Here is a 17,247-nt window from a genome sequence, read left to right as displayed (position 1 = left end):
TAGTTACAGTATATATATATATAAAAGTGTGTATATATACAGTATATGTATATAAGTGTGTATATGTACAGTATATGTATGAGTGTAGAGTTACAGTATATATATATATATATATAAGTGTGTATATATACAGTATATGTATATAAGTGTGTATATGTACAGTATATGTGTATTTTATTCTTCAAATAAAATATGAGAGGGGTTGGATGTAATATTACTTGCCAGAGACGACATTCTTTTAGTGTATGCAGCTTGTAAACTTGACTCAAGCATTTGACCCACAATCTTTGAGCAGATATGAAGCCGTCGAACTTTAAGCTGAACAGAGAGACAGCTGAACCCTGCACTGATTTCATACTGCACAACACTTATTATAGACTGGAAAAACAATAACAGGATCGGCTTGTTTGCTCCAAATGACCTCAGTCTCCTAACAAAATAGATATGTTGTTGTACCAGCTACAGATATAATCTATATGTGCACTGCAGGATAATACAGCGTCCACATAGATGCCCAAATATTTACAGGAGGAACCTTGTTCAGTCTGTGTGTTATGACAGTAACTGGTGGAGGTCAGGTTAATAATAAGTGAATTCATTTCACACCACTCCACTAATCTATCTGTACAATACTGATGAATACGAGGATCATCTTCAGTTCCCAACAAAGACAACAGTGTGTGTATACAGTGTGTATTACAATGTATATGTGTGTGTGTGTCAGGGACAATAGTGAGAATAGAGGTGTATATAATTGTGTGTATAAGTGTGTATACTGTATATGTGTATATATATACAGTATGTGTCTGTCAGGCACATAGTGACAGTGCAGGTATATATAATTGTGTTTATGTATGTATAGATTAGTGTGTTTCATGCACACATAGTGACAGTTCAGGTACAGTATATATAATTAGCTCTCCTGGGACTCCTGTCCTGAATAGTTTAAGGATGCTCGCAGCTCTGTGAGATGTTAAACTGCTGTTGATGTCTGTTGCCAGCTGAGGCCTAATTGTCCTCAACAGGCAGCCGCTTGTATGAAGATGAACGACACGTTGAGGGAGGCAGGCGGACATTTTGTTGAGTTGTAAACACTCTCTCATATGCTAATGCTGCGGCCTCAGAGCCGTGTGAGAGACGCGAGTGGAGATTGGAAGTGAGAGCTGGTGGTTTGTGTGGTGAGAGTTCACACTGAGACGGTTTGTACTGTTTGTGTTGGGACTATTCCTGGTTTATCACACTTGTTCCAGTCAAACTGAACACACAGAGCAGGCAGGAGAGGTCTGCTGATGCTCACAGCTTCATCTCATGAAACATCCTGACGGAGAATCAGGCTGAATGAGTTCATAGAAAACCTCCTCAGAGATAAACCTCCTCCCCTCTCAGCCCTCCATTGTAGACTGCATGAATGATGCTCAGAACAGACTTTAAATTAATTTGTATTATTCTCAAACATTCTGTAAAGTTAAAAAGTGCATCCACACAGAAGCATTAACATAATGCTGCCTGCTACCTGCAGCAGTAACACTGTATACCCATTTATCATTAATGATCAGTCTATAAACAGTTAATACACGGTTTATAATACAAACAGATATAAGTGTTTATTAATGTGTTAGTAGAAAAAAAACATCTCTTGTCAGATTTCATGAATTTTCATTTTTCACATTACTCCACTATGATCACCACAGCACATACACTGACACATTAATACAGTCTGTAAGTAGTAAAACAATGTTCAGGTCTTATTTTACCATGAAGACATCAGGAGAAATGTCACTGCTTCTACAATTCAGAGACATTTTTATTGACTTTCTTGACTCTGTAGGTGCAGAAACCAAATCAAGCACCAAATCATCTTATTATGAGTTTGACAGTTTTTACGTTTACAAATTCATGACATCAGGTATTATTTTATTGTACGTACATGTTTGTTCTTATGTTTGTTCTCCAGCCTTTCCAACCAGCTTCAGCCCCTCTAGTTGGACCTGTGGTGGGTCCAGAAGAAATGGCGTTGAGTCCAGAAGAAGAAACAGCAGTGAGTCCAGAAGAAGAAGCAGCGGTGAGTCCAGAAGAAGAAACAGCGGTGAGTCCAGAAGAAGAAGCAGCGGTGAGTCCAGAAGAAGAAGCAGCGGTGAGTCCAGAAGAAGAAGCAGCGGTGAGTCCAGAAAAAGCAGCGGTGAGTCCAGAAGAAGAAACAGTGGTGAGTCCAGAAGAAGCAGCGGTGAGTCCAGAAGAAGAAACAGCAGTGAGTCCAGAAGAAGAAACAGTGGTGAGTCCAGAAGAAGCAGCGGTGAGTCCAGAAGAAGAAGCAGTGGTGAGTCCAGAAGAAGAAACAGTGGTGAGTCCAGAAGAAGAAGCAGTGAGTCCAGAAGAAACAGCGGTGAGTCCAGAAGAAGAAGCGGTGAGTCCAGAAGAAACAGCGGTGAGTCCAGAAGAAGAAGCAGTGAGTCCAGAAGAAGAAGCAGTGAGTCCAGAAAAAGCAGCAGTGAGTCCAGAAGAAGCAGCAGTGAGTCCAGAAAAAGCAGTGGTGAGTCCAGAAGAAGAAACAGTGGTGAGTCCAGAAGAAGCAGCAGTGAGTCCAGAAGAAGAAGCAGCGGTGAGTCCAGAAGAAGAAACAGTGGTGAGTCCAGAAGAAGAAACAGCGGTGAGTCCAGAAGAAGCAGTGAGTCCAGAAAAAGCAGCAGTGAGTCCAGAAGAAGAAGCGATGAGTCCAGAAAAAGCAGCGGTGAGTCCAGAAGACAAAACAGAGGTGAGTCCAGAAGAAGCGGTGGTGACTCCAGAAGAAGAAACAGCGGTGAGTCCAGAAGAAGCGGTGGTGACTCCAGAAGAAGAAACAGCGGTGAGTCCAGAAGAAGCGGTGGTGACTCCAGAAGAAGAAACAGCGGTGAGTCCAGAAGAAGCGGTGGTGACTCCAGAAGAAGAAACAGCGGTGAGTCCAGAAGAAGCGGTGGTGACTCCAGAAGAAGAAACAGCGGTGAGTCCAGAAGAAGCGGTGGTGACTCCAGAAGAAGAAACAGCGGTGAGTCCAGAAGAAGCAGCGGTGAGTCCAGAAGAAGCAGAAGCGCCTCAGAAACCAGAGCGACCTGCAGACCTGGTCGTGCCTGCTGGTCGTCATGTGAACTCCAGCAGTGATGGAGCAGACATGACTGGCTGTGACCGGCTGTCTCTGAGGAGCGACTCTTTGTCTCTGACCAGCGAGCCCGCCGTCTCCAGGAGGGTGAGTGACAGAAACTCTTGATTTATATCTGATCAGTCTGCTGATGTTTGATGTTTAACGGAGGAAAACAACAAATGTTGTGCTGCAGGTTAAATGCTCCAGGATTTAAATCCATTCATGGGGTGAAATAAGTCTCTGCAAATGTTTTGCATTTGACCCTTGACTTAATCTTACCATCCTGACAGAGCTGATCTTTGAGTTTTATTGTGACAGTAAAAACTGGTTTATACACAGTTAGACAGGAGGACACGGTGCTGATACGGCTTTAATAAACTGTGAACTTATTGTCCCAATAGCGACTGAGCTAACGAGTTTGCCAGCTGATTGTTAGCCAATCATTATCATTCCATTAAAATGTTCCATCTTGCATGAGATCATATGACACACAATGACAGGACAAATTAACATCTGGTTGTTGATATTAACGTTCCAAAGAATCTGAACCTGAATCCAAGGGGTTAAAAAGGGAAAAAAAACATTCTTTACACATAAAAACAACATAACGATTTTCATAGAAAACATTTTTATTTAAGTCCAAATACTAAGCATTAAATTTTACTGAGATATTTCTTTCTGAAAAAATGATTCACACAACAAAAGAAAATGTATTTTATTTTCTGCTTTCTGCTGCTCCTGTTCTCCAACTCCAACAATAACTTCCTGTTTCAAACGTGATAAATGATACAAAGATAACATAAGGATAACATAAAAAGATAACACTTAGTCTGACACACACACATCTTTTCCTCCTTTTAGATTCAGTTCCACATCATTTAAACCACATACGTAAATAAAATATTTACTGCAGAGTGATGGCACTCTTTCTATTCATGCTTATATGACAGAGTTAATAAAAATATTTTCTAATTTTCAGTAAAAATATGAGATGCAATCTATCATGTGTGTTTAACAGAATCACTGTCATACATGTGACATGATGTGTAAAATCTCACAGTAACCTCGGGTTACTGTTGGGGTTATTGTTACATTATTGTTAGGGTTATTGCTGGAGTTATTGTAAGGATTATTATTAGGGTTATTGTTAGGGTTATTGTTAGGGTTATTGTTGGAGTTATTGTAAGGATTATTATTAGGGTTATTGTTAGGGTTATTGTTGGAGTTATTGTAAGGATTATTATTAGGGTTATTGTTAGGGTTATTGTTAGGGTTATTGTTGGAGTTATTGTAAGGATTATTATTAGAGTTATTGTTACATTATTGTTAAGGTTTCTGTTAGGGTTATTGTTGGGGTTACTGTTAGGGTTACTGTTAGGGTTATTGTTGAGATTGTTGTTAGGGTTACTGTTAAGGTTTCTGTTAGGGTTACTGTTAGGGTTATTGTTGGGGTTATTGTTGAGATTGTTGGTAGGATTATTGTTGGGGTTACTGTTAAGGTTTCTGTTAGGGTTATTTTTACAGTTATTATTGGGGTTATTGTTAGGGTTATTGTTAGGGTTACTGTTAAGGTTACTGTTGGGATTATTGTTAGGGTTACTGTTAGGGTTATTGTTACGGTTATTGTTGGGATTATTGTTAGGGTTACTGTCAGGGTTATTGTTGGGGTTACTGTTAAGGTTTCTGTTAGGGTTATTGTTAGGGTTACTGTTAGGGTTATTGTTGGGGTTATTGTTAGGGTTATTGTTAGGGTTATTGTTGGGGTTACTGTTAAGGTTTCTGTTAGGGTTATTGTTAGGGTTATGTTAGGGTTATTGTTGGGGTTTCTGTTAGGGTTATGTTAGGGTTATTGTTGGGGTTTCTGTTAGGGTTATTGTTAGGGTTATTGTCAGGGTTACTGTTAGGGTTATTGTTGGGGTTATTATTAGGGTTATTGTTGGGATTATTGTTAGGGTTACTGTTAGGGTTATTGTTGGGGTTATTGTTAGGGTTATTGTTAGGGTTACTGTTAAGGTTTCTGTTAGGGTTATTATTAGGGTTATTGTTAGGGTTTCTGTTAGGGTTATTGTTAGGGTTATTGTTAGGGTTACTGTTAGGGTTATTGTTGGGGTTATTGTTGGGGTTATTGTTAGGGTTACTGTTAGGGTTATTGTTGGGGTTACTGTTAAGGTTTCTGTTAGGGTTATTGTTGGGATTATTGTTAGGGTTACTGTTAGGGTTATTGTTAGGGTTATTGTTGAGATTGTTGTTAGGGTTATTGTTGGGGTTATTGTTGGGGTTACTGTTAGGGTTACTGTTAGGGTTACTTGTAGAGTTGTAGATCTTAGTAAACAGAAATGTTGGTGACATGTTCAGACATCCATCCAACCTGCTTCTCATCTGTGTGACTCAATCTCAGGTGTGAAAAATGTTCAAATCCAAGAAAATATGTGAAATCAGTGAAGCTCGTCTAAAAATAATAACAGAATAAAGAGGTAGCGACCTCCATCTTGTCCCAATGAACTAAACATCACTGATACTCCCCTCTGAACAAAACATTCATGTTCCTGTGCAGAGTCTCATCTTCAGACACAAAGCGGCTGCTGGTGGCAGGTCACTCGGGGGAATATGAGTGGTGAATGAGCGGTGAAGCCGCAGCGTAATCATAATTCTCTTGACCTCTCATGACCTTGGTGGGGCTCCGACACTGTGGGCCACGCTACAGAGCAGTGGCTCCTTTCACAGCGACGCCTCGTCTAAAATGGCTTTTTCATTTTAAACAATCACACGGTGGCGGCACTGAATGGATGCCAGATTACATAAAAGTGCTTTTTCTCCAAAACGCCACAGAACAAACCGGCTCCACTCTCATTAAATGTTCCTCCAACTAAAAGTCTGATCTGAATGCATCCAACAAAAATCTCAATTAATATGTTAATGAGCTCAGGATTCCTCATTACTTACTTTAACACACAGCCAGCAGCACCAAACCTTGTATGAGAGGGTTTGTTCAGTGTTGATGTTCCCTTGTCATTTTAACACTTACAAGTTTTTTTTAGGAGGTTTTGACCATATCCCATGGCCTTCTTCAGCAACTTGTTCTGGTCAGTAGCAGGTGATCATAGATGGAGGTGGGATACAGTTAAAAGCTGTGGAAAAAGCTTGTAACGTTGAGTTTTGCATATTTGTATTTATATCAGTTATGTTCTTTCAATTTCAAGAATGAATCTTTAGTTTCTTTTAAAAAATGACAACCTTTCTTTCAAACCTTAAACATGTTTATAGACATAGAAAGACTAGACTTAATAATGATTTATTTCTGATTTTCTCATTAAAAAAGTTAACTAGTTAAAACTTTTAAAACATCATCTCCTCTTTCTTCATGTGAAAGAATCTGTAAGTATTGTTGATTTCTAAAGTTTTCCTGCTGGACACCAGATATCTCCTGCTTCACTTTAAAGTCCATTATCAGTGTTTGTGCACTTGACACATCACACTTGTGTGAGTTGCATATTGGACCATGATTGACTCCAAACTAGTTGTGATGTCATAAATCCTGCAGGTACATCCAGATGTTAAACTGAGAATGGACATGCCTGCATCGGCATTGTGTTTGTTCACCTGAAGCTCTGATTTTTTTCAAATATTTTAAATCCTATATTGTTTACAGCATGCAGTCTTCTGTGCTGCTTTTCTCGGTGCATTTCTACGTTTCTTGGCTCGCTGTGACCATCAACTGTTTTAAATCTCATCTCAAAGCCATTTTTTCTCAAAAGCACTCTGTTGATGCTTCTTCTCTCTGATTTCCTTTGTTCTTACTTTTTAAAAAACGTTACTCATCTTTTACTGAAATATTCATTCATGTGATTTTTATTTGTAACTGTGAAGCACTTTGTAACCCAGGACTGGAAAGGTGCTGTGAAATAAAGTTTTTGTTGATCAGTTGAATGACGCTTGCAAGCTCGTGCATAATACGAACAGAACATTAACTCTCATTAACACATCACTCTATAGCTATCCTTGTAACTACATTAGAAAATATTCATATGAATCATTTTTCCAGCTGTCACTGGGGGGTTTGGAAGGTGCTGCTAATAATAATATATATGATAGTCAGTTGAGAACTTGTTGTGCTCAAAGCATCAAAATAAAGTTTGAAAAAGTCAGAATTGATGAGCCATTCCAGAATCAATAATCAGTTATTCAGAATAATCCACAGACGTCACTGTGGTCTGTTTTTATTTTCCTCTGAAGGTAAAATATCTTTTCCTCATATGTAGATAAGAAGAATTGTGGCACACGTGGATTTAACGGGTCATTTGTAGAGTGTACTGCAGGTGTGTAAATTTAAACTACACACAGAATAATAAACAGAAATGGGAGACAGTGGGATTAAAGAGTCAGGAGTCCTTTTAAGTAATAAAGCTTAGTCATGTCTGAGTGAAGCACACTTCATCAAAGTCTTTAATACGTTTCTCTCCGTCTCACCGGACTGTTTAGGAACATTTCATTTTCAGACGGACTCAGTGAGTCGTGACCGCAGGGCTGCAGTTTGATTTGAGAAGAGTAATTAAAGGGGAAGTCTCGCCCTCCTGGGTTTCTGCCTCATTGTAATAATGAATCATTTATGGCTTCAGGGCTCCCGTCTTAATGCCCCCACAGTCAGCTGACAGACTAAAGACACTTCACTCATACAACATAAAAACATCATAAACATCAATCTTACATCATACTACAGTAAAAACAACAACTATGAATAGTTGTTGTTTATACTGTAGTATGTATATATATATATATATATATATATATATATATATATATATATATATATGTGTGTGTGTGTGTGTGTGTGTATACATATATATATATATATGTATAACAAGTGGTAACATCTGTAACACTAATTTATTTTACAGTGAATATTGTTGTTTGCTTTTATATTAATATTATTATACTAATACTAATACACACATATATATATATACAGTGTGTACATACATATAAATGTAATGGATAAACAGCTGAAAAGTCCACATTCTGCTGCTGTAGAAGTTTACAAATACAAACTTGACCAAAAAATCTGTTCCAATGAATGAAAATAATATTTCAATGTGTAAAGAAATATTCTGTAATGAATGGTGTTAAATGTGCAGTTTAAAATTAATTCAACATGATGGATGTCGATGAGTTCATCTGACAGCTGTGAGACTGATGTATTATAATTTAGTTATTGTATAATGTCACCTCTTGACTTTCTTTTGTTTCTCATTTTATTTTTATTTATTTCATTCACAGTTTTGTGCTTCTTATCCTGTCTATGTAATGTCTGAATTAACCCCCGGGGATCGATATGTATACTCTTATCTTTTCTTTTCTTATCTTATCTCATGTTTTCCTGTAGTTTCATCTTCAGAAATGCCTTTCTTCTCATTAATGTTGCTAATAACCTAAATCAAAAGAGCTGAGAGCACTGTGACAGATGAGACGTTTATCACGTTGATTAGATGATCAAGAGTTTGTCTTCTGATAAAACAAATACTTTGGGGACGTGACTCAGATTATTCAGTCTAATAAAACTCTTCTTCTCTTTGTTCAAACTGAAAGTTGCAAAGATGAACAATTACCAGGATTTTTTTATTTTCTCTTGATCTTCTTGTTTCATTCTGTGAAAGCTGCAAACAAAAGAGATTGAGAGAAAATATAAAAAACAATAGACTTGAAAAGGTTAATTCAACCAAAAATGAAAAGTCCTTCCCTGTGTGTCCTCCTCCTTCCTCTGACTGGACTTTTAAACTCATTTATCTCTCAGCTCTGATCACTGCTCGCCCACTCTGCAGGATTTCACCGCTCACCAGTTTGATGGAGCAGCTTGTAAACGCAACCAATTAGGACGGACAATTGGCATACAAAAGGGCCGTTGCTGAATGGGAATGATAGGCTGGAGGCTTTCCTCCCGCCTCTGTAGCTGTCAGAGGATCTGAGGAGAGGAAGAGGAGGGTGATGAGGGGGAGGAGGAGGAGGTAAAGCCAAGCGGCTGTGTTTTGACAGGGTGAATAGATGGAGGAGTGGAAATGGCTTTTGTTATGTTAAAGGGGAGAAACAGGAGCCCATTCACGCCTCTCAGCACAGAATGAGTTGGTTTTACGATGTGGTTGGCTTCTCGTGGAGCGCTGAAAGGTTTCAGGATGGAGAGCTTCTTTCACTCTTCCTACAATAGAAATAAAATATTGTTTGGAAAGTTCACTGGACTTGAACTGCTCAAATTTCAATAAAAACTGGGGAAATGGGGCTGTTATATAACATTTGACCAGTAGTGTACATGCAATCACAAATCAATATATTTATATACATTACATACATATACACACACATACATGCAAAAGGTAGTTACTAAAATACCACAGTTAGAAACAACACAATAACATAAAGGTTCCTGAAAAAGGTGCCCGCTGAAGCTACAGCTGATTGTACTTTTTACAACACATCCTGTTTGACATCAAACAATAAAAACAAAAATAACTTACATATCCTGCATGCAAATGTTCCTTAAGAATCATTTTAGATCTGTTCAGTAAACATTCTAAGTGCTCCAGATGTTTTAAGTTCCTCACCACAGCTGCTCCATAAATTAACCCGTTTGTGTTACATGGGATGGAGCAGGTGAACCCAAATGTGGGCACTCAATGGCAAGGAGACAGGGACACAATAGAAATAAGGTATTTATACAAAGGCTGGGGAAAGGTTAGAGTAAGGGTACCTGGGGCTGGTAGCTGGGAACCTGGGGCTGGTAGCTGGGAACCTGGGGCTGAGACTGGGGCTGGTAGCTGTGAACCTGGGGCTGAGGCTCAGGATGGTAGCTGGGAACCTGGGGCTGAGGCTCAGGATGGTAGCTGGGAACCTGGGGCTGAGGCTCAGGATGGTAGCTGGGGCTGAGGCTCAGGATGGTAGCTAGGAACCTGGGGCTGAGACTGGGGCAAGTAGCTGGGAACCTGGGGCTGAGGCTCGGGTTGGTAGCTGGGAACCTGGGGCTGGGTCTCGGGCTGGTAGCTGGGAACCTGGGGCTGAGACTGGAGCTGGTAGCTGGGAACCTGGAGCTGAGGCTCAGGATGGTAGCTGGGAACCTGGGGCTGAGGCTTGGGTTGGCAGCTGGGAACCTGGGGCTGAGACTGGGGCTGGTAGCTGGGAACCTGGGGCTGGTAGCTGGGGCTGGTAGCTGGGAACCTGGGGCTGAGGCTCGGGTTGGCAGCTGGGAACCTGGGGCTGAGGCTCAGGATGGTAGCTGGGAACCTGGGGCTGAGACTGGGGATGGTAGCTGGGAACCTGGGGCTGAGACTCAGGTTGGTAGCTGGGTACCTGGGGCTGGTAGCTGGGAACCTGGGGCTGAGACTGGGGCTGGTAGCTGGGAACCTGGGGCTGAGACTGGGGCTGGTAGCTGGGAACCTGGGGCTGAGACTGGGGTTGGCAGCTGGGAACCTGGGGCTGGGGCTCGGGCTGGTAGCTGGGAACCTGGGGCTGAGACTGGCACTGGTAGCTGGGAACCTGGGGCTGAGACTGGGGCTGGTAGCTGGGAACCTGGGGCTTAGGCTCAGGATGGTAGCTGGGAACCTGGGGCTGAGGCTCAGGCTGGTAGCTGGGAACTTCAAAGATATTAATAGGTAGTCTAACCAAAAACACTGGATCTGGTGGCTGTAATAATTTGGAATCACAGCATGGGGCCAGGTCTACATTGTTGTGTTTTTTTGTGCTTAGATGGCTTACACTGGCTGAGACTAATGTGGCCTTCACAGTCCACCTCACCTATCGTGACATGAGCAAATCAAATCAAAGAAGCTTACTGCTATTTGGTGCTTTCTACCCTAACCCTAACCCCATGTGGCTGGTCCCAGGTAACATTGATCAATGGACTAAGAATACACAAAGGCCAGATGAACTGCCTGGAGCAGGTGAGACTGGGACCTTGCATTGACCAGTATCTCCTGAGAGAAGGGTCAAGTCAGTTGAGTGAACCTCAGCAGCAGGACACAACCCACAGTCTGCCAAGCATCAATACCCCAGTTGTAGAGGAGGGTAAGTTATCCACAACATCTTAGAACCTGGAACCTCTCCACATACATGTGATGGAGAAGAAGATCCAAGGATACAGGTCACATGTGAAGCGGCCAAGAAGAAAGAAGAAGGCAAGGCAAGGACAGAGTCAGCTCCAGGACCAAATGGAGTTCCCTACTGGCTGTATAAGAATGCTCCAGATGTCCTGAGGTTTCTGTGGAGGCTACTGAAGGTGATGTGGAAGAAGAAAAACATCCCAGAAGCATGGCAAAGAGTATTAATCCCCGAAGAGAAGAATGCATCGAGTATCGATCAATTCGGCAAATAAACCTTGTGAATGTTGAAGGGAAAATTTTCTTCAGCATTGATGCACAAAGGTTTGGCAATCTACCTGAAAGACAACAACTTGGTTGAAACCTTGGTATCAGGTTTCTCAGGATGCTCAGAACATTTAACCATGATATGGCATCAGATTCAGGCTGCATGTTAAATTCCTCAGCCTGGCCAATGATTTTGGATCCATCCCACATACTATCCTCTGGACAGCCTTTTGAGTTTTTCTGTGTTCCACTGACCATCACAAAACTGGAGAGAAACTATTTTCAAGATCTGCAGTTTTGCCTCACAACATCAGAGTACACCAAATCTTGGCAACCCCTGGGTATAGGAATGATGGCAGGATGCACCATCTCCCCACTAGCCTTTACCGTGGTCATGGAACTGATTATCAGAGGATCCAAATGAGTGGTCGGAGGAGAACCTCTGCAGTCTGGACAATGACTATCTCCCATCCACACCTATATGGAGGACATGACCACTCTGACCACAACCATCACATGTACAAAGCGACTCCTGGAAAAACTTCATTCCAACATAACATGGGCAACCCTACAGCACATACTCACCAGCTGCAAGACCAGCCTCACCCAAGGACGCTACACCTGGAGGCACAACCAGGTCATTCGCAACTGGCACTAGTGCTGAAAGAAAGGAAGACTAACAACAATGCTCTCTCTCCCCCAACCCCTGGCTTCTCAAACTCCATGACCTTTGTACCAGCAGGAATGGTACCAAATAGGCAAGTGCATGAAAAGAATCAAGCCTACTGGATACAGCGCAGGATTGGAAGATAAAGATCCTGTGGTCAGCCTCACAAAAGGCCCTGTTCATCATAGAACTGACGGTGCCACGGGAGGATGCAGTTGGTGAAGCATATGAACGCAAAAAGCTGAAGTACTCCGATCTAGCAACTGAAGCAGAATAAAAGGGCTGGAAAACACAGGTGCTCCCTGTGGGGGTCGGCTGCAGGGGTTTCGTGGCTATGTCAACCACCAGGCTGCTGAAAGGGATTGGAGTCTGAAGACAGGCCCTCTGACAGGCTATCAAATCACTGGCAGAGGCTGCCGAGTGAAACAGCAACTGGCTCTGGCTGAAAAGAAAGGCAAGAACTGGGTGGCAACATGTCCATCAGCCAGCAGGAGAGGCAGAAGTGGGGGGCTGTGCACCTGGGACACTAGGTATCACTGATGAGCCCTCTGGAGGTGTCGTGGGCCTATCAACCAAGGAAGGAGGCTGCCCACCAGATGACCCCAGTGAAGTTTCTACCCCTGCTCCTACTGCTGGTTATGAAGAAGAAACCTGGACTCGACTGATCCTCCTGAAGTTCTGTTGCTGCTGGTTATAATTTGGGGGGCCTGTAAACACCCGATGACCCCAGTGATCGACAATTACAATATAGGATTGTAAAACGAATCCAATGTTATCTATTCATATTTAAAGATTAATTTACATACTAAAAACTTGAGGTAATTATTTTTAGTGATAGCCGGTAATAATATTTCTCTCGTTTATGTGCTACTGGCAAAAAGTTAATTTTGGACCCTACGCTGGATCCTACATTTCCCATAATGCAGATATCCCAGCCCAGTCTGATGACATCATATGACATCGTCAGGGTTATTTTCTCCTCCAGAGCCTCAGATGACATCATACATGTTGTAAACGTCAGTTTTCTGACTGACGTGTAAAATTCCTTCAATGTTTTTGTTTTTGTCTTTTAAAAACAAAAATTAGTTTTGGAGCAAATTAAAATGTTGATGCTGAAAATGATCAAAACTCCCTGAAGTGACCACTAATCAATAATCAAAATCAAACTTAAACCAAACGTCCATGAAAGACATCTGTTAAACTTTGTGTCTTCTTGAAGCTTATATATCAAACATAGAAGAAATAAATCTTGCTCCTGCTGTCTCTCTGATGAAACACCACAGACCCTCCAGGTGCATGCTGGTCCTTTATAAAACAAATATAATGTTAGTTAAATTAACTGAATATGTTAAACAAGAAAATAATGAAACTAAATCTAAATAAAGTGAATATCCTGAGTGATCATACACTAATAATTATTAATAAAACAACAAACTAATAAAACACATTTAAAATCATATAATTACTCATTATAATTATAATTATAATTATAATTAATGCTTTAATTCCCAGTTATCATTGAGTGATTTATGTTGTAGTCATGGTTCATCAGTTCCTCACAAGCTGATAATAATTTATCATCGTTATCACTATTATTTATTCTTCATGTCTTTTCTTACGTTTCGTTCACCTACAGTTGAACTCCTTCAGTTTATTAATGATGTGAGATTAATAATGAGGGAGGTTCCTCTGAGATTCATGCGTCTGTCCGCCTCACACAGCGAGGACGTGTCCATCATAACACCGGGAGTTTCCACCGCACCGCGTCCTGCTGAGACATCATTACCCATAAAGCCTCAGTCTTTGTTGTCACCTGATGAGGATGATGAGCTTCTCACAAGAAACTCTGAACACATTGTTGATTAAGTACAAATAAAATAAAATATAAACCCAAAACAAACTTAACATCATCGTCCTGCTGCCAGATGTTTGTGTCAGTAGTGAACAGCTGCTCGGTGTCTCTCTGCAGTGTAACATCAGCTACTGTTGGCTGTAATATTCTCTCCTGTAATATCTCTGACGGTCACATGACGCCTCTCATATCAGTCATTGAGCGATTTGCTTTAGAAGATGTTTTTTAACTTCATGTTGAAGCGTCCCTCTTTATTTCTGTCAGCTGCTCTGATGAATTCATGTTTTCTAACAGTTTCAGCTCCTCTAATACGATACTGACGCTGATAAATATGTCTGCTGATTTATGATCTTCTTTTCACTGTTTGGGAACATTTCTGTGAATGAAAGTCACCCGCAGAACTCAGACCTCTTAAATAAGTCCTCATCACTTCATCAGGAGTCTTCAGACCTGTTTTGGTCCTCCTGCTGCACTTTTTATTTTCTCCTGTTGAGTAAAATCACAGAGATTTGAAGAGGCTTGACGACGACTCAGACAGGAAACATGAAACAGATTTATTCATGTATCGGCTGCTGGAAATGAAAAAATAAACCAGACAATGGAACAGTGCTCATTAACCAGAGAGAAGACAGTAAATAAAGATGTCAGGTGGAGAGATGAAAGCACAGAGTCCTCTGAAGTGTGCTTTAGTTGGCCTTTGAGAAGTCTAGCAGTCTTTTAGGGATTGAATGGATCCGTTATATTTTATCACTCCTTCAGGGAGTTTCACTCTCAGTCTGCAGAAATCTTATATCATCACTCACTGTACAAACAATTACACAACATAGATAATTATTCCTTTATGTCCTCACAGACGTACGATTCAGTCAGAGCAGATTTATTCATTGAATCAATCAACTCAATTTATGCAACGCAGTATTAAAGTTAGAGGAAAAAACATCCCAGAATTCCAGAAGAAAGTCAATATTACAAGACAAAAAATCATAATATTTCAGGAAAGAAGGAGAAATAAATCATAATGTTTCTTGGAAAATGTCATAATAAAAAAGTCACAAAATTTCAAGGAGAAAACTATTTTGAGGGAAACAGAGGATTCAGTAATTAATCCAAATTAACCGACACTTTGTGTGATTTTTCTGTCAGTCAATTCAGAAAAAAACCAACTGAAACTAATTTCAGTGTTTGGTTTTATGCCGCATATTTAAAAGAAGTTGAATTCTTTTAGGTTTTCACGTAGAGCTGAAAGCTGAAAACTTCAGATTGGCGTGGAGCGATGAGGAGACTGTAACCTTCAAATCAGTTCATGAAACTAACAGAAATATCATATTTCCACATTGTTTCCACGTGTTTGGTTTTCCATCTTTGAGCTTTGACTGTTGCTCTTTTGATGACGTCCTCTGCAACGGTTTAATGGCACCGACTGGAGAATTAGCGCCACCTGCTGTTTATCTGCTGTTTATCAACAACAGCAGTGGATGGAAACAAACATTTATTACATTTTATACTGAATATTTTCTGAAAATTCAGTTAAAATTTGAGGTTGATCTGATTGAAACTGATGTTGTTTTGCAGAGCGAGGAGGACGATACGAGGAGCGTCGCTGCTTCTTCTGTCATGGTGAGTTCATGATGAACAAAATAAGTTTAGTGCATGTGTGAGTGTGTGTTTGTTTGTGTGTTTGTGTGTGTTTGCCAAACAGTGGAGAGCCATCAGCATCTGTATATTGATTAGTCCATTTAAAAAATGGACTAGGTTAAAGTAAAGTGTTAAAGTTAAAATGTTATTATTATCCAAACATCAAATAATGAATTCCAGATTTCTGTGTTACACCTGGCAGGTGAATGTTTGGTATTTTTCTTTTAACAGTGTTTTTCAGGAGGACTGCTCTCTGCTGTGTGTGTGTGTTTAGTTGTGTGTGTGTGTGTGTGTGTGTGTGTGTGTGTGTGTGTGTGTGTTTAGTTGTGTGTGTGTGTGTGTCAGGCTGAAGGACAGCCTCCCTCTGTGACAGGTGGAGGTGTGTAATTAAGGTGGAGGTATCAGGTAAACAGTGAGGGCGACCCGGCAGGCCTCTGATTAAAGACAGCTTCCTGCTTCACAGCGTCCTGCTGGACAATAAACACCACTAATGGCATCAGGACCCCCGCAAGGACCCCCGCCCTGCAGAGGACATCCAGGACGCCGGCTCATGGCGGAAAAACCCGCACATGATGCAACATGAGGGGATATTAAAGGAATGCTCCACTGAAAATCTGTTTCACAGTTTTACATGAACACACCTGGAGGCTGAGAGTTTGTTGTTTGTTCTTCATGGAGGACACAGCTGTAGTCCGTAAATAATGAGCCGAGACATCCTGAACCACACAAACCTCCACCATGAATCTATTCAGGAGGACACTGCTTCCACCATTTTGGGCTCATAGAGCACGCTCAGTAGAGCCGTCCGCTGGCCAAGCCGGCTGACTTCCTGTTGGTTCAGATGGACGTGATAAAATAACTGAATCGTGTAACTCCTCCAGACTTTCTAAATGTGAACTGAATGGATGAAACTCTGATCATGAAGTTCAGATAAATGTGTTCAGTGTTTCACAGTCAGATCTGAGAAAATCGTCTGTATGGAGACAAAGAGACAAACTGCTGACACAGTTAGAAGAACATTATAGTCTAAAATACAACACTCTGCTCACCCTCCTCACCTTCCTCTCACCCTCCTCACCCCCCCACCCCCCAGTCCCTGTTCCACAGGGTGCAGCTGGATCCTCTGGAGAAGGCCTGGTGGAGGAGCTCAGCTCTGGGGAACATGGCGGCTCAGCGCCGGCTGCTGGCTCAGGATCCCGGCCTCGTGTTGAAGAAGGTATGTTAGGAACACCAGCTGTTTTATCTCTGAAACATCTTCCTGAAGGTTAACTACAGACGACAGCTCAATTACAGCTGCAACTAACAATTATTATTATTATTGATTCATTTATCATTCATTTTCAATTAATCAATTCTTCGTTTTGGTCAGTGAATAAATGTCTGTCACATTTCTCTAGAGCTAAAGCTGATGTCATTAAATGTTTTGTTTTGTCTGACAAAACCCCTTTGCTGCTCTCACACATAAGACCAGCAAAGTCTCAAATTACAGAACCAGAAACCAGTAAGGATTTAGAATTTTTGTTTAAAAAGGCATCAGGATGGTGGGTCTCAGGCATCGGGATGGTGGGTCTCAGGCATCGGGATGGTGGGTCTCAGGCATCGGGATGGTGGGTCTCAGGCATCAGGACGGTGG

The 17,247-nt window shown here is 41.2% G+C and overlaps 1 protein-coding gene across 1 annotated transcript; it reads left to right on the top strand.

Annotated features, from left to right (window-relative positions):
• Positions 1–1,530: 1,530 nt before the first annotated feature.
• Positions 1,531–17,247, top strand: LOC137183859 (neurofilament heavy polypeptide-like). The gene is made up of 3 exons (XM_067591140.1): positions 1,531–3,220; positions 15,552–15,596; positions 16,708–17,247. Exons 1-3 carry the CDS (start codon positions 1,928–1,930, stop codon positions 16,837–16,839), a joined length of 1,470 nt encoding a protein of 489 aa, XP_067447241.1. The 5' UTR covers positions 1,531–1,927; the 3' UTR covers positions 16,840–17,247.

Source organism: Thunnus thynnus, chromosome 5, assembly GCF_963924715.1.
Source record: "Thunnus thynnus chromosome 5, fThuThy2.1, whole genome shotgun sequence".
NCBI lineage: Eukaryota > Metazoa > Chordata > Actinopteri > Scombriformes > Scombridae > Thunnus > Thunnus thynnus.
This window is presented reverse-complemented; position numbering and strand designations above follow the sequence as displayed.